Genomic DNA, 25172 nt, shown 5'->3' with positions numbered 1-25172 from the left:
AAGATTGAGAATGCAATTGCCAGGCAACCTTCCTTGGGTACCTATAACTGCCACTGACTTGAAGTCACGTGGTGCTTGCTGTAACTCTGCATATTGCTCCTAACTGTCCACTGCGCTGAGCTGACTCCCTTACATGGCTTTTGCACTTCACCCAGAAGTTCACCTTTCTTGCACCCCGGATCCTAGGGTCTCTGCTAAAACTTCCCTTTGTCATTGAGGGCTTTGCTGATTTCTTAATTTTAAATTACAACTAGTTCCCCCTGGAAACCTCAATCCCCTTCTTCTCTTATTTTAAACTGTAGAATTTCACACCATCTTACATTCTGTACATTTCACTTGCTTTCTGTAACATTTGCGTCCCTACTGTAGCAGGTGAGTTGCATGTTTTACTCATCATTGGATCATAGTGCATAGACAACTCCCTAATAAAGAGTAGACGATCAGCAAATCCACTATGGTCACATTAATTATTCATATCTAACATAATTCATACCACATATTATTACAAAATTACATTGTCATTACAAAACTTCATAGAACAAACCTGACACCTATGGGGATAAAGCACCTGTATGCCTAGTCCATGTGACACCCTTGCTTTAAAAATCAATAAAAATCATTTAAAACTAACAGGAGAATATCATGGCTAAAATATGGCTTTGTGAAGTATTACTACTTTCTAACGAAGAAACTAGCCATTTTGGCTGCAGTGGCAAGAAAAAAGTTTATGATATATCTTTACCTGGAACACACAAGATATCGAAAAATTCAATACTTTAAAAAGAAGAGGTAGAGTAGTATTCCAGGTAAAGAAAATGGCACTGGGACAAGAAATACGCAGGGTCAGGTCGACCTCCACTGAATTTAGAGGAATTGCTGTTGCAACAGGGAAGAGTGGAGCAGAATTCAGGCCAATGTGCGGAGAAGCATCCATCAATCCAAGGGAAGGGGGCAGACGAGGACAGAGCATCCTGTCCTCTACTGAGAGCACCACATGTGGCTTCTGCTACTGCAGTCCAGGGTGGGCAATGACAGTGGCAAACTCTAGGACAGAGAATGCAGGGAGAGGTGTGAGAGTCTCCAAACAACCAGGGTAATTTTCTCAACCTCAAATAAGAGCCCGAAATGATTATTGAAAACACAGACTCTGTATGTACACTGAAGACCTACTAGGCATTTTAAAGAACTAACTCATGTGATTGAACCATAAAGAATAAGTCAGAGGTGGGCCGTGTTTTCAAAATGTGATTATCGCAAGACACAGCATCCCTGTCTCATTGTAGGGCTTCCCTTGTGAGGCTCTGAATCCCTACAGGGCATGGAAGCACAGAGAAAAGGGTGCTTGGCAGTTTCATTTCCACTCACCAACTTCTGTTCTTAAGCCCTCATCCTCAAGATGTGAAGCTGTGCCTAGAACATCTTCAGGAAGCTTCTCATTCACCATTTCCAGTCCAAACTCACTTGCCATTCCCCATGTTTACAACCTTCCCTTCAGTGAGCACAGTCTACACAGCATTCTACTGAATGTCTTCATACATTTCCTCTCCACACTGTTCTCCACACTTGGAACCTGCTCTCTCACCTCTCCCCTTGCCCCAGTCCTCCTTCAGGGAGGACATGAAGCCTCTACTGTTCCAAAGGGTCACTTGACTTTAATTAAGTACTTACTGGGGACAACCTTTTTGACACCAAGAACAGGTGGGAGACAATTTTTCCATGGGTGGGGGATGGAGGGATGGTTTGGGGATGAAACTATTCCACCTCATATCATCAGGCATTAGATTCTGATAAGGAGCACACAGCATAGATCCCTTGAGTGCACAGTTCACAATAGGGTCCACATTCGTTTGGGAATCAAATGCCACCGCTAATCTGACAGGAGGTGGAGCTCAGGCAGTAATGTTCACTCACCTCCTGCTGTGTGCCCTGGTTCCTAACGGGCCATGGACTGGTACTGGTCCTCAGCCCAGGGGTTGGGGACCCATGTGATAAGCAGATGAAGGGATTTGGAAAAAGGGGCCTGTGATTCCAACCTAGCTTTGACGATGCTGGACCTTTATCCTTGGAGGCAACGCTTTAATCCTATGGACCAAATTATGGCATTCTGTAAAATGAGAACATTAATGTGTTCTTTCCATTTATGATAGGTTGGAGGCAGCATTGTATGACATCACAGAAGTGCTATTAATTGGATAACTCCTATAGACCAGACAGTATTCTCAAAACACATAAAGATTTACTGTACTAATATTAGCTAATATGAATTGATTACTAAGAAATATTCATCCATTATAATAACTAATAGTCACATTAATCCTATTAACTCCCACTTACCATTAAATATTTTTTTCAGAAATATACATTAAGGAGAAAATGAACATTAGACAGATTATTTACCTTAATCAAAGTCAAAACCGATTGAGTAACAAGGCTGATGCCAAATTCCATATCCTTCATTCATGCCCTATACTCTCTATTCCTCTGAATTCTGCAGTGCTGGCTTCTGTAAGTTGCTGGGTTATTTGTTTTCTGAGCCTAGAACCTGACAGCCGCTGATGCTCCAGGGATATTTGCTGACTGAGAGTCTTACATGAGCATCACAGGCTCTCCTTGGTACATGCCTTTGTAAAGCCCTTCCTTTGGGATTTCATGTGAAGCACCTGGGATCTGATCTTTTGGTCCACATCCTTTAAGTAGCTGAAGTCAAGTTTGTTACCAGACGCCACCAATCAGAATTCCCATTGATCATCATTACTGAGTAAAAGAGACTTATTGCTCTCAGAAAATGGTGGCCGAGAGTACTGTTGACCTCTCCACAGACTGGAGATAAAGATACGGCCATTAGGATGCACCCATTGGAGTCTACAGGTGCATGAGACTGTAGCAAGAAGAAGTTCCCAAGACTGTGATTCATCCTGGGGTCCAGCCCTTCCTGTGCAGAAGCAGGATCTGAATGTCTCTGAGGAGGGAAGAGACATGGGCTCCCTGTGTGTACAAATCAGTTGGGTGCAAGATTGGAGGTAAGGGCCTTCAGAAATGGAATTCTGTGTTTACACTGAAATGTGTGTACTTTGAGGAAGACTGAGGCACAGCACAGTGGGACAGAAGAGGTGAAATAGACCACATAGAGCACCGTTGTTGCCCCAACATCGCTTTGATGTTTCTCTGATCTAGCAGTTCCATCTATGGCCATGTTTCCTACCTACTTGATGGGCCTCTGTACGTGCCATTCATACATCCAATTGGTATGGATCCTGATAGCCCTCCCTGGGACAGCACAGCCTCCTCAGGGAGGGTGGCAGCAGATGGAAAGGCAACCCTGACTCGTAGCACAGAGCATGAGCGAACACATGCAAGATTGAATTTTACAAGGTTAAGTGGGAAAGACACAAGACTCAGAAATCAACAAAGAAATTTTAAATCTACATAAAAATAACTGCACATCAAAAGGACCCTATAGAGAAAGACAAATTCTAAAAATATTTCTAATACATATGACAAAGAATTAATTTCAAACTATATAAAGAGATGCTACCAGTCAATAAAAATAAATAAGCCAAGAAGGTTTAAAAAAAAAAAAAAAAAAAAAAAAAGCACTTCAGGGAAAATAAATGCAAGTGCTTCTCGAGCATTAAATCACCTTGACCCTAATTTACACGAGAAATGCAAACCAAGACTCCACTGTGATGTCAAATTTTGCTTATCACCTTGGAAAAGATTTAAAAAGCTCTATAACGCATGTACCAGCTGCTTTCAACCACGAAGACCAGGAAACCCAAATGAACAGTGGATTTCAAAGGTAAGATCATATTTCTCCTAAGTCATGACACAACTAAATGTGGGCAAACAGGAGTGGGTGCAATATCTCAACCATGGCCTCAAGAACCAAGGAGTCTTGTACCTTTCAGGAGGAATTAATTGTCTTCTTCGTGGTAAAAAGACAGCTGTTTCTGCAAGTCCAAGTGCTTCCACGATCCAAGAAGAAAAAAGGAAGACCACATTAAACAATAATGGGAAAATATAACACAAAATCAGAAATTTATTTCGTTATTTTAAAGACTACCCCTATTAGGGATTATTGGTCAGAACAGAGCTTACTGGTCACTGAGCTGCAAGAGAGTCTAAGACATCAAGTATTCCTAGAGGAACATATTGCTGCCTTAAACATAGGCAGGAAGAAAGGGCGATGACAATTGATAAACATTAGGTTGGTGCAAAAGTATTTGCAGTTTTGGACCATGAATTTCAAATCATTATAACTAGGCTCCAACACATCTTTGTTAATCAAAATAGAAACCATTACAATCAACACATTTTTGCCAACAAGAAATAAGTTTGTTTATTCCTTTAGCGTAAAAATTCATGCTTCAGAGTTCAGTGAACTCTTGGAAAGCATTTTCTGCATCCTGCTGATTGTAGAAGCATTTTCCTTGCATAAAGTTGTCCAGATGCTGAAAGAAGTGGTAGTCAGTTGGCGATCTAGCAGTTCCATCTATGGCCATGTTGGCCATGTGAATATGGCAGATGAAGATCTATGGCCAGGTAAATATGGCAGATGAGGCAAAGCTTCGTAGCCCAATTCGTTCAGCTTTTGAAGCATTGGTTGTGCGATATGCCATTGGGCATTGCATTGATAAGAATTGGGTCCTTTCTGTTGATCAATGCCGGCTACAGGCATTGTAGTTTTTGGTGCATATCATGGATTTGCTGAGCATATTTCTCAGATGTAGTGATTTCTCAGAGATTCAGAAAGCTGAGTCAGTAGTGGATCAGACAGGCAGCAGACCACCAAACAGTGACCATGACCTTTTTTTGGTGCAAGTTTGGCTTTGGGAAGTACTTTGGAACTTCCTGTCAGTCCAGCCATTGAGCTGGTCTCTGCTGGTTGTCATATAAAATCCACTTTTTGTTGCACATCACAATCCGATCAAGAAATGGTTTGTTGTTGTTTTGTAGAATAAGAGAAGACGACACTTCAAAGTGACGATTTTTTTTTATTTTTTGTCAGCTCGTGAGGCACCCACTTATTTAGCTTTTTCACCTTTCCAATTTGCTTCAAATGTTGCACAACTACAGAATGGTTGATGTTGAGTTCCTTGGCAACTTCTCGTGTAGTTGTAAGCGAATCAGCTTCAATAACTGTTCTCAATGGGTCGTTGTCAACTTCCAATGGCCGGCCACTATGCTCCTCATCTTCAAGGGTCTCATCTCCTTTGCAGAGCTTCCCGAACCACCACTGCACTGTACGTTCGTTAGAGAAGTGGGTCAGAATGCATTGTCCTGGGCCAAATGCATTGCTGATGTTGAGAGTCGTCTCCACTGCCTTACGACCCATTTTGAATTCAAGTAACAAAATTGCTGGAATTTGCTTTTTGTCTAGCATCATTTCCATAGTGTAAAATAAATATAAAATAGACAGCAAGTAATAAGTCGTTACCAACAAAAAATAAAGTGACCAATGTGCATTAAAATGATCTATAATGTAACCACATTTATTTAAGAATGTATTCCAGTATCAAACGGCAAATTTCAACAGTGCAAAAACCGCAATTACGTTTGCACCAACCAGGGCCTTCTAAAAGAAATTCCACTGGGCGCAGTGATGGTTGGAGTGATTTTTGTTTTTAGTGTATTAAACAAATATTTAATGAGGACAATGTAGCAATAAATTCAAAATGTTTAAGACATGTTCTTTAACCCAGAATTCTACTTCTAAAGACATATTCGAAAAATACTGTCACTTACAGGCAAACTGATGTCTATAAAATTATATTCATTGCTGTTTAAAATTGTCATGGAAAAGCTCAGAAATACACAAATTACAGTTGACAATATTTCCCAATATAAAAATAGTAAAGTGATGGCATGTGCAAATGCTGGAATAGTATAGGGTATAATTGTAACACTGAAGTTCGATGTGTTTTGATATACAAAGTGTACAAGACACAGCATTAGAAGGAAAAAGCAAGTGCGGAAGAAAGTGTAAAATTGGGAAGTGGTGGTTTCCAGCAGCAGAGATGCAGGGCTGGGGGCACAGATGGGAGCCTATTACCCTTTCTACCTGTTGTTCCATCTGCATGATTTAAGATTTTATAATTAAAACAATAACAAAGATCCTAGAAAAGGGCTATGGGCATGTCAATTGTTTTGATATTTCTTAAAGTACAAATAGGTTAATGGTACAGATTTTACCTGATCTGTCCAATGACATTTGTTTCTTAAAATTAACCCATCCTTTGGCTTTAGTTTTACTTATTCTTGACCTAGTATCCTAATGAGTTCATTTCACCTGTAGCCTGATTAAGTCGTTTCGTCCTCTTCACACCAGCCCCAGGAGGAGGCTACACACCCTATAACCTCTTCATGAGGGTGGAAATGTCCCTGAATTCTCCAATGGTTTAATTTTCTACTCCATTGGGTTCAGATCTGGGACTCCAGAAAGTGGCAGGGCCCATCTTCAGAAAATAAGAGGCATTTGTTCCCCAACTTAATGAATGAAATCATGGTTTCTTTACATTTTTCAACATCAAAGAGAAAATATTCAAGTAGATTGTAAACAGAAAAATAAATCAGGGTACTCAGCCTCACTATCAGCTTGGATCCAGTCCAGACACTAAACATAAAGGCTCAAGCTACGATGAAAGCTGGGAAAACACCGGAACACAAAAGGGACCTGGAGGGCAAGGGCAGCCCTCCCACAACCAATCACATGCTCCACCTCCTCTCACTGCAGTATCTGTCTCAGGCCTTCTCCCAGCAGAGCTATAAATCCAGGCTGGCTCCTCACTCCTCACACATCCACTCCTGCTCTCCCTCCTCCAGATCACCCCAGTCATGACAACTCTCACCCTCCTCACTGCCATTCTCCTGGTGCTCCTCCAGGCCCAGGCTGGACCACTCCAGGCAAGAGCTGACGAGGCTACTGCAGCCCAAGAGCAGCCTGGGACAGACGACCAGGACTTTGCCATCTCCTTCACAGGGGACACAAGCTCAGGTTTTAGAGCTTCAGGTGAAAGCCACTGGCATTGTAGAGCTAGGAGTCTAGAGAGGAAAAACCAGGAGCCTCTAGAATCAGACCCAATAGCTGGCTCTTTCCCTTAGGTGATCACCTCCCCAGGCCTCAATTTCCTCATGTGTAGACTAAAAAGAAAGAACCAGATGATACTTCAGGGATAACTTTTCTCCAAAGATTTTTGATTCTATGACAATTCTGAGAAGCACACTTATTTTATGCTCTGCAGAAACATACTGGGCCATCTCCCCTGCATCATTGATGAGAGCCCACCCTTGAAGAAATACATTTCACTTGGTCTATTAGAAGAGTTTTAGAAACTAGGAACAGGCCTAAGAGTGTGATCAGATGCCTGGGTGATGGGGCAGGAGTACATAAGGGTGAGCACATGAGAATGGGTCTCTAACCCTGCCTGTGAGCAGCACTGCTGTGTACATTGATTCCTATTGATTAGGCTGATCTTGCTGCTGCCGTGATGTGGCCACCGTGACGAACGCAATCAGCCCAGCAAGTAACTGCACCGGGATTCTCTCTACCACTCACATCTGACCCCAGTCCTAATGCTTGATGCTCTCTCTATCCCCAGGCCCAAGGACCCTCTTGAAGTGCTCTTGCAGAATAAGAGATTGTCATCTTCAAGAACGCAACTATGGAACCTGCACCTCCGGTGAGATTCACTACAAATTCTGCTGCCTCTGAGCTTGTGAAACAGAAGAAAGTAAGTTCACATAACTAGCTTCCAGACCTAGAAGATAACTTTCATTACTACTGTACTTGGTCCCTAGCTTCCTTTCCTCATCTCTCATAAAGTCCTTGTAGCAAGTTTTGCATTTGCGCCTCTTTAATGTTTGATATGTGTCTTAGTCAAGACTGTGGGATGCAAGTATCAGAGCCCTAAATTCTACGTGTTAAACAAAAGCCGGTTCCAATTCTAGGAAGACTGGAGATGAACAAAGGTTTCAGACACACATTGTTAGGAAATCTCTAATGATGCTGCTCATCTCCCCATCTACTGCTCTGCCTTTTCACTCTGCCTCATTTTGATTGGATTCACGCAAAGATAATGCTTACGTGTTCCATAAACCATCATTGTCAGCTTCAAGAATATACAGCCATAACATTGCTACTCCTCAGGAAAAGCCAGCATGTTCTTTCCAGAAGTATTTGAGTTTCCCTGAGCAGTTCTGGATCGTACATCTGCTTTTTAGACCTGATGTAGTATCAGCTCCACAGGAAAAAACAATTCAATTAAAGTGGAACTGGCTGTTACAAAGACGTGATGAGCAGAACAGAAAGCACAGGGGCACCCCACTGGGATGTCCTCATTAAAAGTATTTCCAGCCATATCTACTAAAATCTAGATTTCACACACATAAAGTTGTCTGCACACATAGAAAACGCACACACACAATTCACTGCCCTGGGTGACAGGCACTCTCTTGGGTTACGTCAAAGCTGCAGAAAATCTGGTTCTGCCTGGAAAATACTGTTTCTAAGACATCAGGAAAAGTGAAGAGAGGGACAAGAGTTCTCCAAGTAACCTGAGTCCCTGCTGGTGCTGCAGGGCGCTGAGGTTCTAATTCCCAAAACATCCTGCACATCAGTGAGTGAGCAAGAAACCAGGTCTGGGGAAAGGGAATGAACCAGGAGCGCCCTCTGAGATGCACAGAGCATTTGCCGGGAAGGCCACAGCGCCCCCTGCTGTCCTGCCTCCAACTGCAGCCTCCCCGCCAGGCCCAGCACATGTGGGGTTTGTACCTTCCTGAGCCTGTCTTCCTCCTCCCCTGCAAGAGGACAGGGTACCTGCCTAACCCCGGTGTACCTGAGGCCAGGCTGACATCTTGCTGGGGTGATATGTGACCCTTCCTCCTGTCCTCTCTTTCGCTCCCCTGATTCCCACAGACCCTTGAACCGTTGTCCAATGTGTCCTGCAAATGTCCTTTCAGGACATGACTCACCCAGTCCAGAGAGGGAGTCCAGTGTGAGTCCCTCATATTTACTCTGGATGGCGTAGCTGCAGTCAGTGATTTCAAAACACATGTTTGGGAAAAAAAAGAAAACTATATTCAAGTCACGCATACTCTTAGCAGGTGATCACTGTTAAAATGCCCCAAGGAGTTTGAGTGGGACAGAAAAATTACAGGCTTCAAAGAAAGGAAGGTGTCTCAAGTGGGTTGTTCACCATTTCTGACTAAATCATCTCATGGCCCAGACACTGCCGTGACCACCAACACTAACAACAAATGCCCAGAGCCCAGGAGAAGAATGCAGGTGTTTTCCACGTCCACCCCATGCAGATTCTGAGCATATCTTGGCCCTAGACTGAGGCTCTGCCTATCTGAAGAGGCAGCTCAGGGGTCCAGGCACCCCTCTGAGACACTGCATGGCTGGGGAACTCAATATAGTCCCCAGGGAAGATACAGTAGGTCTGTGTGTGACAGAGAAATGGTCTGAGCTCTTTTGTTGAGACAGTGACGGAAACATATTGGGATTCACGGTTTGAAGAGCAGGATCCTTCCTTGGTTTCTAATAACTGCCACTGATTCAAAATCATGCAGTCATAAGTTACTTTCCATATTGTTCCAAACTGTCATGGGGGCTGAACTGACTCCATCTGGGGGCATCTGCACTGCACCCAGAAGGGCACCAGCTGGTTGCCCAGACCTGGAATCTCGGCTAAAATTTCACCTTGTCACTGAAGTCTTTCTCGATTTCTCAATTTTTAATTGCAACAAGTTCCCCTAGTGGCCCCCATCCCTCTTGTTCTTGTTATTGCTAACTGTGGAATTCTAATCATCTCACCTTCTGTACATTTCACGTACTATCTGTAACATCTCTCCCTACAATAGAAGGCGAGCGGCATGTTTTGCTCATCGTTATACCACAGTGCATAGTTAGCTGCCTAACACATAGTAGGGGATCGACAAATTCATTATGGATAAATTAATTATAACCAATGTCATGTAATTATATAGAATTGTATTATTATCACTAAACTGTATAGGAAAAAACTGAAACCTACGGAGGTAAGGCAGTCCATGTGTCTAGTGCCTGTGATAGCAAACCTTGAAGAAACAAATTAAAAACACTGAAGTCTGAAATGTAGAAAAATATCCTGGGTAAAATGTGGCTTCATGAAGCATCAGGACTTCAGGAGAAAGGCAGAGATCATTTTGTCTTTGAGTGGCAATAAAGGATTTCATGGTGAAATATGAAGATATTGAAAATGTGAATAGATTAGAAGAAGGGGTAGAGCAGCATAAGCAGTGGAGAGAATGGCATCCTGGCCCTCAAACAAAAGCGGCAGCCCCCAACTTTTGGCGCTGGGGGCTGTGGCCAGTTTAGAGAGTACCCTAGGCCACTGGTGCCTCCCACCAGATCTCCTGCCAAGCAAGGGATGCTCAAGCGCAGATGCCATGCCCTGGTTAACACAGGCTGTGGCCGGCACTCCCTTGTTCCTGGGCCATCATCCTTTCAGCACATTGACTTCACTGGGTCCCTCCCTTGAGGCCAGCACCTTCTGCTGTGCAGAAGCAGACACACAACCCCGCACTTCCATTGACTCTTCCAACCCAAGACGCTTGGTGTAACAGGTACTCTCTTGCTGTGACATTTGTTCTGTGAAATTTCCCTCTCGGAAACCTCCCAACATCATTGATCAAGATCTCACTTCAAGGCAGCGGTGGTGACATAGGAATGGGCACCACAGCATGAGGGTTTAGGGGACTCTCACTGGGCCCATTTTCCCCAAGCCACCAGCCTCCTCAAGCAACACAGTGGCCTCCTAAAGTCATTCTTATTGAAGCTGTGGCATGGGCTATGAAACCCCAAGGGGACCAAGCTCCTTCTGAGAGTCCTAACTTTCTTAACTCTCTACCCTGTGGCCACCAGTGCCTCATCACAATTAGGCTGGACCCACCATGGTGAGCACTTTGGTAATCACAGAAGAGTCAGGTTATTTTTCCCTTAGAGATAGTATCATTCACATTTGCTCCAATAATGAGAACTCCTCGTACTGTGGTAAGAGGTCCATCGTCTCAACATCAAACGTTTACTGGACAACAGATTGTGGATGGATAGTAAGCTGTGATCCCCTAAGGACTGATGGCCCAGGCCCACTGGCACCCAGCAGGGCCACAGTGCTTCAGCAACACCACACCTCCCATCTTGATGTGCAGCTTCCAGCAAAAGCTCCAGTTCTTACTACTTTGAAAGGTAGCTAATGTGTCCCACTCGCCCCTCCCTGGAGGGAGTAGGGATTATTGTTCCAAGACCCAGAAAGGGCACAGACTGAGTCACTAAACAAAGAGAAGCCCTCAGACTAGTGGGCAGAGTCTACATTAGCTGATGATCACGTGGAAGTATCATTCCCAAATGTAGCCTGTGTTGATGGTGGAGAAAGACTCTGAAGAAATGTTGGTGAAAGCTAACCCCATAATCGATGTCAATGTCGAAGTCCTGAGTGATAAGATGCCAGTGCTCTTTATGGTCGATCTTGTTTGGTATGTTGTGTTCCCACGGCTTGTGGAGCTACTGTCAGACTCAGGATCCGAAGCCCAAAAACTGCTAGAACAGGACTGCCCTGGTCAGAACTTGTACCCCAGGCTGGAAAGGTGGGAAGTGTTGGAATCCCATGCTAGAGGGGCTGTGCCTCAAATGCCACCTGACCTCCGTCCAAGGCAGGCAGCTCAATCCTTAGATATTGAATGGGTCCAAAGGCATAAAGCTTAAACACCAGCAGCCTTCACAATCACAAATAACATTTTAAAGACCGGCAGGTGGCTCATGCCTGTACTCCCAGCACCTTGGGAAGCTGAGGCGGGCGGATCACCTGAGGTCAGGAGTTCAAGACGAGCCTGACCAACATGGAGAGACCCAATCTCTACTAAAAATACAAAATTAGCCAGGAATGGTGGTGCATGCTTGTAATCTCAGCTACTCGGGATGCTGAAACAGGAGAATCACTTGAACCCGGGAGGCAGAGATTGCGATGAGCCGAGATCGCACCATTGTACTCCAGCCTGGGCAACAAGAGTGAAACTCCGTCTAAAAGAAAAAAAAAAAAAAGACCAGCAGGTGGCCCTCCCAATGCCAGGTGTGAATTCAAACCAGCTAACAACGCCACAGCACAGCACAAATCCAGACTGCAGCTTACATATTGGAGCCTCACGTGCAGAGACAGCTTCCAAAATGATCACAGGCTCAAGGGTATGCATGTGCTCTGATGTATAAGTGTTGTGGATGGAAATGTCCTACACCACTAAGGAAAACACGGCTTAACCTTCTCTGAATGCTTCCCTGAAGACCCACAGGGCTAACAGCCTGTGCAACAGCAGCAGTAAAGCAAATGCCCAGACCCCCACTTCGCTTCGTGGGTGGCCACCTGGGAAGGCCACCCCATGGCAATGGCCATGGCTTCAGATGACAGCGCCCCTGCCCAAGGAGTTGTCAAGGGAGGCAATGGCCTCGCTGGAATTGGAGACACCAAAGAAACTCGCCTTGACTGTGGGATCACCAGCAAAGCAATCTTTCCTTACTACTATAGGATACTCCTTACGCCTTACTGCTACACTCCCTACCCCAGCACATGACGCCGGTGTATGACACATACGCCGACCCTTGCCATACCACTTCCTTAGCTCAGGCTTTGTTGAGTACTCTGCAGATGACCCAATACAATGGTATTTTGTGAGATTACCATTTGTCTTCAGAGTAACCCCATTAGCTATATCTCCAACAGCAAGGAAACCAAAGGAACTAGGTCAGATCGTGGAGCTGCCCTACAAGTTAGCCAAAAAATATGGGCTTCTGAGATGTGTGCGTTAACAACACCACACCCAAATCTAACCAGCTCTCCCAATAATAGTTCTCTCATATGTTACTGAGAAAATGCCTGTGGATTGGAGTGTTCTGTGTGCAGGAGGCTGGTCCAGGTTTGACTTCTGCAGGTCACTGGATGTTTCCACAACCATGGGACCTTCCCCACATACATGCCCACCCCTTCTCATTTTCTGTCTATACCCACATCCACTGGGCCCTCACAGGGCACCTACTAATGCCCTAGAACCTAAAACCATCTCCTAGTCCCAGTTCCCCAAAGAGCCCTAATTTATTCCTCTGCTGGGATGAAATCAGAGCCACTTCCTCAAATGGTGAAATTCCTGGGCCTGCTAGAGATCAGGAACTCACTACTTCCTCAGAGTGACAGCGACCCCACTGCTCTGGAACAGCAACCACCCCTAACAAGACCTGAGACACCTCATCCCACCTTAAGATTACTGAAAACACTTCCACTCTTACTCCTAGACAATTATTTAGCCTCAAAGTATCTAATTGCCAAGCAGGAGACAACTATACCCTCTAGGGCACCCCGTGCTTCCTGTACTTGCTTAACTCAGGAGAATCCAGCAAAACCTGACCTGCTTAGCAAGACAAGCCCAGGTGGTATTCAGTCTCACCCAGGTGTTCACCAACATTTCGGCTTGGCTGAATGGCTTTGATGTGTATTGTAGACCCCAGGGCCTGCACAGGCTGATTGAAAACAAAATCCCAAACCCTCCTCAGTGTATAGGTTAGAGCTTTTTTCCTAGTCTCCTTACAGAATGTATACTACAGTACACAAGCTGTCCTTTCCTGGTGGCTTTAAATATTCCCTCGGTCCAGGTAGTTCAGCCTCAGCCACCAGCATAGGCACTGTGGGCTCAATTGTCTTAGGAGTCATGGAGATTCCATAGTTGGTTGCTAGTTGGACCTGGCCAGGGCTGATGAAGGTAAGTGAGAGGTCCTTCTGTGGATGCCTGTTTGAACCCAAGCTTCACACCAAATTTCTCAACTGTCCCTGTCACCAGAGTTATTTAATGTACCCAACAGAAAATAACCCTGAAAATTAGGACACCTGAGCCCCAAAGACCTATAAATAGGGGAAGTCTTCTCTGGGATATGCACAGCTGCTCTTGCTGCATAAGACCTGGAACACAGGACTGCTGTCTGCCCTCTCTGCTCGCCCTGCCTAGCCTGAGGATCTGTAAGTAGCACAAAATTTAAACCTTCACATTGAGGTTTCAGCATCGAACCTGTGCCCCCAATCTGAACTGTGAATCCCGGGCCACCCCAGAGGGACCCAGCAGGCGAATCTCCTGCTGTGAACATCTGTCTGAATCTCTGGTGGCTGCTGGGGGCATTGGCTACCAGCTAAGTTAACAGAGAAACTCAAGCAGTTTCCTTCTAAACACACATGTCCTACTTGGTATGTCCAATAAAGATGATCATAGCTCTTTAGAACATTCTTTTGAGAGAAGTCTATTCAGGTCATTGGTCTGTTTTCCAATCAGGTTTTTTTTTGTTTTTTTTTTTGTTTGTTTGTTTTGTTTTGCTATTGAATTGTCTGACTTCCTTATGTATTCAGATATTTACCCTTTCTATCATGTAGTGTTTGCAAGTATTTTCTCTCATTTTCTGGGTTGCCTTTTCACTCACGTGATTGTTTCTTTTGCTGTGCAGATGCATTAGCGTTCAATGCATCTCCACTTGTTTCTCTTCCCCCTTGTTGCCTGTGCCTTTGGTGCCATAGCCAAGAAATCATTACCCACAGCAACACCAAAGCTTTATCTTCATCTGTTCCTCTCATCATTTTATGGTTTCAGGTCTATGTTTAGGTCTTCTAATCATTTTGACTTGATTTTTCTACATGGTGTAAGATAAAGGTCCAAACATATACATATGTCAACTCATAAGGTAGTATACATTACACATATATAATTTTTGTCACTCACACCTAAATAGAGATGGAAATAATACACATTTTAGCCTTAGATGACTGTTTATATCACTGAGCTTGTTTTACCTGTAGCCTGGTGAGGTCATTGTCCTCTCTACCCTGGCCCCTATAGGAGACTCCTCACCCGATAACCTCAAAAACCCCTTCATGAGGGTGATAATGACTTCAAAGCCTGCAATGAAAAACCACTGGGTCCAGGTCTAGACTTCCAGAGAAGAGTAGAGCCCATCTTCACAAAGTAAGAGGCATTTGTTCCCTGAATTCATTGAATGAAAGCACTCTTTCTTTTAATAGTGTAAGAGAAAATATTTAGGCAGCTGAAAGCAGGAAAACATGGCAGGGTCCTCATCAACACCATCATCAACACCAACCTAGCGCAGACACTCAACATAGAGATGCATGCTAGAATGAAAGCTGGGAGAGCAGAGAAGGAAAGGAGGGACATTGAGGCCAATGGATACCCACACCCTCTCCAAAGAAATGTCCACCTCCTCTCACTGAGAAGGTTCAAGAAGGTTTCTTGTCTCTGAGTGTTCTCCCAGCTATAACTCTAGGCAGGCTCCTCCCTCCCCACACATCTGCTCCTGCTGTCCCTCCTCCAGGTGACCCCAGCCATGAGGACCCTTGCTCTCCTTGCTGCCATTCTCCTGGTGGCCCTGCAGGCTCAGGCGGAGTCACTCCAGGCAAGAGCTGCAGCCCAGGAGCAGCCTAGAGCAGATAATCAGGAAGTGGTTGACTCCTTTGCATGGGACGAAAGCGCCACTCTTCAGGTTTCAGGTGAGAGAGGCTGGCATGCAGAGCTGCAGAGTCTAGAGGGACAGATGGGAGATAGAGTCTGGAATGGAGTCTCAATGGCCCATGTCACTTAGGTGACTTCACTTAGCATCTCTGAGCCTTGATTTTCTCATCTATAAATTGAGTAGAGAGTCAAATAAATCTAAGAGATTTTCTTCTCCCAAAACTTCATTCCAAGATATGTCTATGAAATTCACTATGTTTAAAATACAGAGAGACATACTAACTAGTTCGTTCTGGATCTAAACAAGTAGACTTAACTATTGGGAGAATATTTTACTCTGTCTATAGAGAATCTCTTAAAGACTGAGGATGGGCCTAACAGTGTGTTCAGGTGTGTGTGTGTGATGGGGCTGGAGGACAAAAATCAAAGCAAATGAGAGTGAGTCTCAAATCCTGTGAGACCAGCACTGCTCTGTGTATTTATTCCTATTGACGGAGGTTGTTCATGCTACCGGCCCTAATGCAGCCAACATCACCCATCAGTCAGCATGTGACTTCTCCAAGATTCCCTTTACTACCCACTGTTGACCTTGGTGCTCAATTTCGGATGCTCTCTCTGTGTCTGTAGGTTCAACGAGGGGCTTGCCCTGCACCTGCAGACGAAACTCCTGCCTTCCTGGAGAACGCCGAAGAGGGACTTGCAGTGCTCCTGGAGTACGCTACCCGTACTGCTGCCGCTGAGCCTTCGGAAGAGAGGAAAACGAGCTCATAATTTGCCTTCAGAGCGCCAGGGAATTGCTGTTACTCCTATACCCGGTCCTCAGTTTCCTTTCCTCATCCCAAATAAATGCCTTCTGATAAGACTTCTGTGTTCACACCTCTTTAATGTGTGATATGCTTCTGTGTCAACACATTTGGGATACACGTACCAGAAACCTAAATAAAATTTTTGAACAAACTAAAATTCAAATTTTTAGGAATTTCAAGCAGGAATTTGAGCTTCAAACCTCAGTTGAAATGAAGGTCCAGTCTCACCACCAATCTCCCCATCCACTGCTCTGCCTTTTCACTCTGCCTCATTTTCATCGGATCCATTATGTGCTGGGCAAACACTCAGGGTCAGCTTAAAGTTTATGCAGTCACAGAATTGTTACTTCTCCAGGAAAACCAGCATCGTCTGTGCTAAAGAATTGGAGTTTTATTGAACGTGTCCAGGTCACACATTTGCCTTTTAAGACATAGGGTTACAGGAGATCCACTGAAACAACTTTAATTAAGAGGGAAATGGGTTGTTAGCAAAGGCGGGATGCATGGAACAGAAAGCACGGCAGCCCACACCAGGGTGTCCTTATTTAGAGCACCCTCCAGCCACGTCTACTAAGACCTGGATTTCACTCCCATAAAGTCGTCTTCACACCCAGAAAACCCACACGCACAAATGCTCCACTGCACTTTGCAACGTGCACCCTCTTGGGTTGCCTTAAAGCCGCTGAGAACCTGATTCTACTTGGAAAATACAACTTCGGAGGGGAAAAGAGAAGAGAGGAAATAAATTTCATCAGGACCTTGGCGGCCCTGTTGTTGCTGCAGGGCACTGAGGCTCTGATAACCAAAACATTCAGCACATCAGTGAGTGAGCAAGAAACCAGGTCTGGGGAAAGGGAATGGACCAGGAGCGCCCTCTGAGATGCTCAGAGCATTTGCCGGGAAGGCCACAGCGCCCCCTGCTGTCCTGCCTCCTACTGCAGCCTCCCCACCAGGCCCAGCACAGGTAGGATCTGCACCTTCCTGAGCCTGTCTTCCTCCTCCCCTGCAAGATGAAAGGGTCACTACCTAACCCCAGTGTCCCTGAGGGCCAGGCTGACATCTTGCTGTGACATGACCTTTCCTCCTGTCTGTTCTCCCTTTCCCTCCCCTGATTCCCACTGACCCTTGAACCCTTGTCCCATATGTCCTACAAATGGCCTTTTAGGACAGGACCACTTTCAGTAATCCAGCATGAGCCCCTCGTATTTTCTCTGGATCTGGTAGTTGTAGTTGGCGAATTTAAAACACATGTTTGAAAAAGAAACTATATTCAAGCCATGGCTACTCGTAGCGGGTGGGTCACTGGTAAAATGACGCAAGGAGTTTGAGTGGGACAGAGAGGTTACAGGCTTCAATAAAGGAACGTGTCTCTAGTGGGTTATTCACCATTACAGGCTAAGACGTCTCATGGCCCAGACACTGCTGTGACCACCAATATCAACCACAAATGCCCAGAGCCCAGGAGAAGGGAGCAGGTGTTCCCCACGTCCACCCCATGCAGATTCTGAGCACGTTTAGCCCGACATTGAGGCTCTGCCTGTCTGAAGAGGCAGCTCAGGGGTCCACACACCCCACTGAGATGCTGCACGGCTAGGGAACCCAATTTAGATCCGAGGGAGGACACAGTGGGTCTGACAGAGAAATGGTCCCAGCTCTTCCCCTTGTTTAGACAGTGACAGTGATGAACCCAATAGGATTCAAGGTGTGAAGACTGTGCACCCTTCTTTGGTTTCTGGTTCACTATCACTGATTCAAAGTTCTCCGGTCATGAACTAACTCTGTCATGTGGGTCTAAACTGTCACGTGGGCCAGGCTGACTCCATCTCAGGTCATCTGCACTTCACCAAGAATTCTGCCTGGCTTGCTCCCTAGCTCCGGGGTCTCAGCTAAAACTTCACTTTGTCACTGTGTTCTTCCTCAATTTGTCACTTTTAAACTGCAACAAGTTCCCCCTGGTGACCTCCATCCCTCTGGTTCTCTCTATGGCTAACTTCAGAATTATAACCATTGCACCTTCTGTACACTTCACTGACTCTTTGTAACGTTTGTCTTCTTATGCTGGAAGGGAAACTGCATGTTAGGCTCATCGTACCGCAGTGCACAGATGAGTGCCTGACACATCACAGGGGATCAATAAATTCATCATGAGTGAATTAATTAACCATCTCTAACATCACATATTATTATAAAATCACATGGTTATTACAAAACTGTCTAGAATAAACCTGAAAACTACAGAGTTAAGACAGTCCTTGTTTCTAGTTTCTGTCATAGCATACCTTTAAGAAACAAATAAAAAACATTAAAGGCAGAAATACAGAAAAATATCTTGGGCAAAATGTGGCTTCATGAAGCATTAGGACTTTAGAAGAAAAAAGAGATTATTTTGGTTTGCAGTGGCAATAAAAAATTGTACGGTTAAGCATAAAGATATTTAAAACATGGAGATACTTAACAAAGGAGTAGAGCAGCATGTTCAACGGAGAGAATAGCATCAGGGCAAGAGATAGGCAGGAGAAGGTCAATCTCCACTGAAATGAGAGAAATTGCTGTTGCAACAGAGAAGGATGGAGTAGAATTCGGACCTCTTTGCTTAGAAGCCTGCATCAATCCAAGGGAAAGAGCCAGACGAGAATGGAGCCTCCCTGCTCCTCTGTGTGGATAAAGGCACACTGGGAGCACCACATGCGGCGTCTGCTGCTGCGGTCTAGGGTGGGCGATGACTGCTGCAAACTCTAGGACAGAGAATTCAGGGAGAGGTGTGGGGGTCTCCAAACAGGGCAACTCGCTCAGCCTTGGATGAGATCCAGAACTGTTCCCCAGGATGCAGGCACAGTCTAGGTTCACTGATGATGTACAAGAGATTTTCTACCTTGAGCCACTCACAGGGTAGGACAATAAAAGAGTAAGTCAGATGGGTGCAGCACACCAACATGGCACAAGTATACATATGTAGCAAACCTGCATGTTGTGCACATGTACCCTACAACTTGAAGTTTAATAATAATAAATAAATTAAAAAAAAAAAAAAGAGTAAGTCAGATGCCTCATCCCTATAAATGTAATTATGCAGGGGTATAGCAGCCCTGTCTCTGTAGGAGGATAAAAACCTAACTCCAATAAGCACCAATTAGCCAACACAAATGGCCCAATCACGCTGGGCAACTTCCCTCCTAACGACCTCCAGAACTATCCCGCTAGCTCCCCGCAGGGCTGAAATTCTCCCGCCTTTGGCTTTAGGAGAGTGTAGGGCGACCGTTTTCCCTATTGCAACATTTTGACTTCTATTGCAACGGTCTTCAATAAATGCTTCCTTGCATTTCTGAAACATCCGCGTGAAATTTTATTTTACAAAAATAAAAGACATAGGCTATTTTTTCTGTTTCTCTGTTTGATTTTTCTGAACTCTGCTTACAAGAAAAAGCAGAATGTTACGGATGGAAAAAGGATTTGTTCCCTTTTCTGAATATGTGTATTTTTTTCTTTGCTGCTGAAAGCCAAATAGCTCATTAAGAATCCTGGAAAAAGAGTTCACTCTGATATTACCTGGCAGGTCACCCTCCCAATCTCTCACTACTTTTACCTTTGAATAACAGTGACCCTCAATAATCTTTGTTCCAACAATCTTTGTTTCACCCACTAGACACCCACTAATTCTGCCAGGGCCTGGAATTCCTCCAGCTCTGAACATCAACCAAGAAGCTCCCCATCCCTGATCTCATTCGCTGTGCTTCCAGCCTCTCATGTAGCCATCCCTCCCTCACTGCTGATCAGCCTCGATAAGGCTGTTCTCGGCTGGGCACAATGGCTCATGCCTGTAATCCCAGCACTTTGGGAGGCCAAGGCGGGTGGATCACCTGAGGTCAGGAGTTCAAGACAAGATTGGCCAACAGGGTGAAACCTCATCTCTACTAAAAAAAAAAAAAAATTAGCCAGGCATGGTGTCAGGAGCCTGTAATCCCACTTACTTGGGAGGCTGAGGCATCAGAAAGGCTTGAACCTAGGAGACAGAGGTTGCAATAAGCCAAGATCACACCTTTGCACTTTCGCCTGGGCGACAGAGCAAGATTGCGTCAAAAAAAAAAAAAAAGGCTGTTCTCCCACAGGGTTGTGCACCAAATAATTTGCCTGGGAGCCTGATGCCCAGGCTGTGCCCAGCACACCGGTCTTCTGCTCTCATCTCCTGTCCTTGTGCACTGCACTGTGTTTGCATCAGGTTCTCTGAGTTTGGTAGTTTTGATGTTTTTCAGTCATGTTAGTTGGGTCTTAAATTCAAATGTCAGAAACCACGATAAGCTGTTAACATTTTGACTCCCATATCTTGGCATATTCCACAGATTACCTCAAGGCCTCTAGTCAGCACCACAGCCATTGTGGAGAAGACACCAGCCCTTGAGCCAGGTGGACAGAGACCCAAGGTAGCCACCGAAACAAGACACACAGACCTCACACCCAGCTTAACTCCTGCATGCCTCCCATCTGAAGTCCCCCTTTTTAAACTCTTGCCTTCTCCCCAAAACCTTGAAATGGTTGCTGTGATATGAATCCAGCCATTTCCCCCTTACTAGTTTTGGTTAATAAAGTCGCTCTCTTTCTACCGCACCTCCGTCCAGTTATCGCTGCTGCAAGTGGCGAGCCGCGGGACCTGTGTTCAGTGACATGTCCTCACAAGGTGGAAGGAATGACGAGGTGCTCTGCAGTCGCTTCTACAAGGGCATGAATCCCATTCAGGAGGACCGTGCCCTCCTGATCTGATCACTGGATAAAGCCCACACCTCTTGATGCTATCACCTTGGGGTTTAAGATGTAAACATACGGATTTCAGAGGGACGAAAATTTTCAGGCCACAGAATCATCCCATACTGAGGAAGTGAAAGATATCAGTTAATTAGTAGCTGATCCCAGAAAAGAACACAGCACTAAGTCAGGATTATTTTACTTGTCAAAATATCACCCAGACTAGATTCAAGAGGAGAGGAGATAAACCTTCCTTTCTTTGGGAAGAGCCACGGATGTAGGATGTAGGGGCCATATTTTTAAAGCTGCTCAATGGACTTATTCTCTCATAGTGTATTGTAAAATGCAACAACACCAGACACACAGACAGCCTGAGAGGAGCTGGGAAAGACATTCAAAGGGCAGGGACTCGGACCTCCTGCCTGTGGCAGCTGGATCTGCAGGTCCAGGAGTTGCTGTGTGACACAGGCAGCACCAGGAGCCTCCCTGCAGGACAGTGGACAAAGGACTGAGGGGAGGGACAGGGCGGTGCACTCTGAAGAGCTGGGAGGTGCCCAGTCCTCAGAGCTCACTCCCACGCAGCTCCCGCCCTGCCCCATGCTAACGTGCACCCTGTGTTCCACGACTGCCCTTCCCTACCAGGTCAAAACCACGGACCAGAACCCTGCCCAAGGTCCACACACCCTGTGTCTGCTGGGGCCCCTGGACAACCTCAGCATGTGTGGGAATATCCTTGCTGCTCCTGGAGGCCTCTCTCCTCTCACACCCACACCTGCACCCCCACCCACAGCTTCCCCAGAACATGGTGTCAAGGTTCTGATGGTGTCCAGGTTGATGGTGTCAAGGCTCTTATTAAGTGTCCAGACTTGCTTAAATAATCCCCGGAAATTCAAGAGCATGAGGATGAGAGAAGAGTTTCAGCCACGTCTAGTATGCCTGGGAGTCAACACTGGTGAAAAGAATGGGAAACTCAGGCTGGGGAGATCATGTATGGACACAGAAGTGAAAGTGTCGCAAAGATTTTTAGACAAAACACTGTTTTTTTGCTTAAACCCAGAGTTCTGCCAAGGTTCTGATGCAGCCCAGAAAGAAAAGTGAAAGAGACCACAGGAGATGAGCCCTCTCTTCTAATTTGGGTTGGAGTTTGAGAGTCACGTGGGCGAGGAGGAGGTAAAGCACAGGTGCAACCTCAGCACAGACTGAGAACCTGATGGGCCCTGGGCTGCTGAGTCCGCCCCTGCCATGGAGTAGCGTCCCCCAGCCAGCAGTTACCACCCCTCCAGTTGTGCATGGGAGGGAATGACCTCAGGACACTGGGCTGGGGATGGAAAAGGCAGAACCAGCAGCCACCACTGACTCGAGCCACCTGCAGCGCATCTGTTCTTTTTGACCTCCTGAAACCACTCCGGGTGCTGCTGGTGAGGCCGCCACGTGGGCCAGGCCACACTCCTGCTGCAGGACTGCTGCACCTGCTCCCCCTTTTCCTGGACCCATCCAGGTTTCTATAGGACTCCCCCAGGCCCTCCTGGCCTCTGTTCTGATGCTCTCTCCACAACGAGGCTGCCATGGTGACACTACTGAGCAGCACCCTGCCCCCAACACCGCGTCACCTGGGCACTCCAGGTCACTCAATGTTATCCTTTTACTCTGTATAATAACCGCTGGCTGCACAGTGTATCATATCCATCATAACTTTGCCTATTGTTTGTCTTCTCCACTAAAATATAAGACGGAAACAGTGCTTACCACTCTCTGGTGCTGGAATACAAGTAGAGCAGCCACCAGATTGTCCTCCAGGACTATCAAGGTCCTGATCCCAGATACAGTCCAGTTAACAGAGGGCATACAAAGGCCCAGGGCACAACGTTTTGCAGCAGGAGACTTGGCCAATGCATTCTGCTCATTCCCATCACAGAGGGGTCGCAGTCTGTGTTAGCTTTGACTTTGGAAGGGACCCAGTACACATTTACCAAATTGCACTCAGGCTGTCTCAGTAAGCCAGCTACTGCCCGTAACTCGTGCCCCCAGGACTCCCTGTGATTCAGCATGAACCCCTGTACCCTGTAGCATTACATTGACAGCATTTTGCTCAGAAGCCCCTAGAAGAAGGAAGTGAAAACCAAGCTGGTCGTTTTAGTGGCTTCCTCCAAAACCATGGCTGGGCCACAACCCACACAAAGTTCAGGCCCAGCGCTGCTGTAAAGATTCTAGAAATCACCTGGTTCTCAGTGGCTCAGTGGGCCACCAAATTCCCCTTGCAGTTAAAATCCAAGTCTTCACTATTAGGGTGCCAGCCACTTTGTGGCAGGCCCTGCACATACTGGGACATTCTGCCTGCACCTACACCCCACTTGTCCGTTCTGCTGAGGCCCACAGATGCCGTCACGCAGAAGCCCTCCATGTCTTACTGGGGCCACAGCAGGATACAGCATGCAGCTGGCTCAGCAGGTGGCCTCCCAGGCCATGCCCGGGTCCCAGCTTCTGAGTTTCATATAGAGGCCCTCAGTACCACCAATCATGACTCCTAGAGCCTCTGGACAAAGCACACCCGTCCTGGCTATGGGCTTCTGCAGGCACAAACTTCCTGGCAGCTGCAGCTCAATATCCCCAGTTAAAAAGGTGGTGACCACTACACACAATGCCCGCATAGACACAGGCACTATGCGACAGGTTCTGGGGCTGCTGTGTCCCCAGACTCCAGTCATGCCCCACGTCTGATTCCTCCTGACAGTGGCTACTCATGTCTCCCTGGGAAAATGGGAACAGCACCCGCAGGACAGGTCAAACCTGGCACCTGGGTCCTTTCAAGTGACAGAAAGCCGAGGCCATGGTTTCCCTAACTCAGCTCCCGCCTACAAGCAGAGAGAAATAGCAGCAGCGACTCTATTGCCCGAACAATTGGTGACCTGATGAGGCCATGGGAAGAGTTGGACATGGCGAGTCCACATACCTCAGGGAAGGCAGTAGTGCCCTGCAGGCCGGGAGCCGGCTGGCCAGCAACCACCTCCCACATTTATCACAGCAGGGCCTACATAGGAGGGGAGGGTGTGCTGAGCCCAGTCATAGAGCTGGCGGTGCCAGTTGCAGGGGAGGTTGCTGTGGCCATAACCCCACCAAGGGTCATGTTTTTACAGATTCCCGGGCTGTGCCCAACGTATTGTGAGTGCCCTGGAGCCAATGCCTCTGGAATGGCCTCTGTGGCGTGCACCTGTTTGGGTCAGATTAGGGGAGGCTCCAGTCCTCCTACAGGCGATTCATGCCTCATGCACTCAGAACCAACATGCCCAGGCTATTTTTCATGGCTCAAAGGGTGAGGCATCCACAGTGAGACTACTACCATCTTTGGCCTCCACACTGAGCCTGCTGACAGCCCCTGATGTCCTGTCCCAGGAGGTTAGGGATCAGACGCACCTCTCAGGGCCTCGGTGAGATCCTCTTTTTTTTTACAAGCTACCGGCCCCTATGCAGCCAACATCACCTGTCAACCAGCATGTGACTTCTCCAAGATTCCCTTTACCACCCACCGTTGACCTTGGTGCTCAATTTCTCCTGCTTTCTCTGTGTTCCCAGGCTCAACAAGGGGTTTGGTCTGTTCTTGCAGATTAGTATTCTGCCAGCGAACAGAACTTCGTGTTGGGAACTGCGTCATCGGTGGTATCAGCTTCACATACTGCTGCTCGCTTGTAGATTAACATTCTGCTGTCCAAGAGAATGTCATGGGGGGAACGTCATCATCGGTGGTGTGAGCTGCACATGCTTCTGCAGCTGAGCTTGCAGAACAGAGAAAAATGAGCTCATAATTTGCTTTGAGAGCTACAGGAAATGGTTGTTTCTCCTATACTTTGTCCTCAACATCTTTCTCGATCCTAAATAAATATCTTGCAACAAGATTTCTTTGTTTACACCCTCTTTAAAGTTTGAAATGTGTCTGTGTCAAGACACTAGAAAGCAACTGCCAGAATCCTACATTAAAATTTTGAACAAATTAAAGTTCCAAAATCTAGAATTTTTCAGAAGGAGCCATGGCTTCAGACACAAATTGAAACGAAGGCACAAATGATGCTGCTGATCTCACCATCCACTGCTCTGTCTTTTCACTCT

At 46.2% G+C, this 25172-nt stretch overlaps 1 protein-coding gene and 1 pseudogene across 1 annotated transcript; one reads left to right on the top strand and one right to left on the bottom strand.

Annotated features, from left to right (window-relative positions):
- Positions 1–4280: 4280 nt before the first annotated feature.
- On the bottom strand, positions 4281–5392 carry LOC140712285 (histone-lysine N-methyltransferase SETMAR-like; annotated as a pseudogene).
- Positions 5393–6666: 1274 nt separating this feature from the next.
- DEFA4 (defensin alpha 4) lies at positions 6667–24763 on the top strand. The gene is made up of 2 exons (XM_073018625.1): positions 6667–7009; positions 24642–24763. Exons 1-2 carry the CDS (start codon positions 6835–6837, stop codon positions 24761–24763), a joined length of 297 nt encoding a protein of 98 aa, XP_072874726.1. The 5' UTR covers positions 6667–6834.
- Positions 24764–25172: the final 409 nt, after the last annotated feature.

Source organism: Chlorocebus sabaeus, chromosome 8, assembly GCF_047675955.1.
Source record: "Chlorocebus sabaeus isolate Y175 chromosome 8, mChlSab1.0.hap1, whole genome shotgun sequence".
Classification (NCBI taxonomy): domain Eukaryota; kingdom Metazoa; phylum Chordata; class Mammalia; order Primates; family Cercopithecidae; genus Chlorocebus; species Chlorocebus sabaeus.
This window is presented reverse-complemented; position numbering and strand designations above follow the sequence as displayed.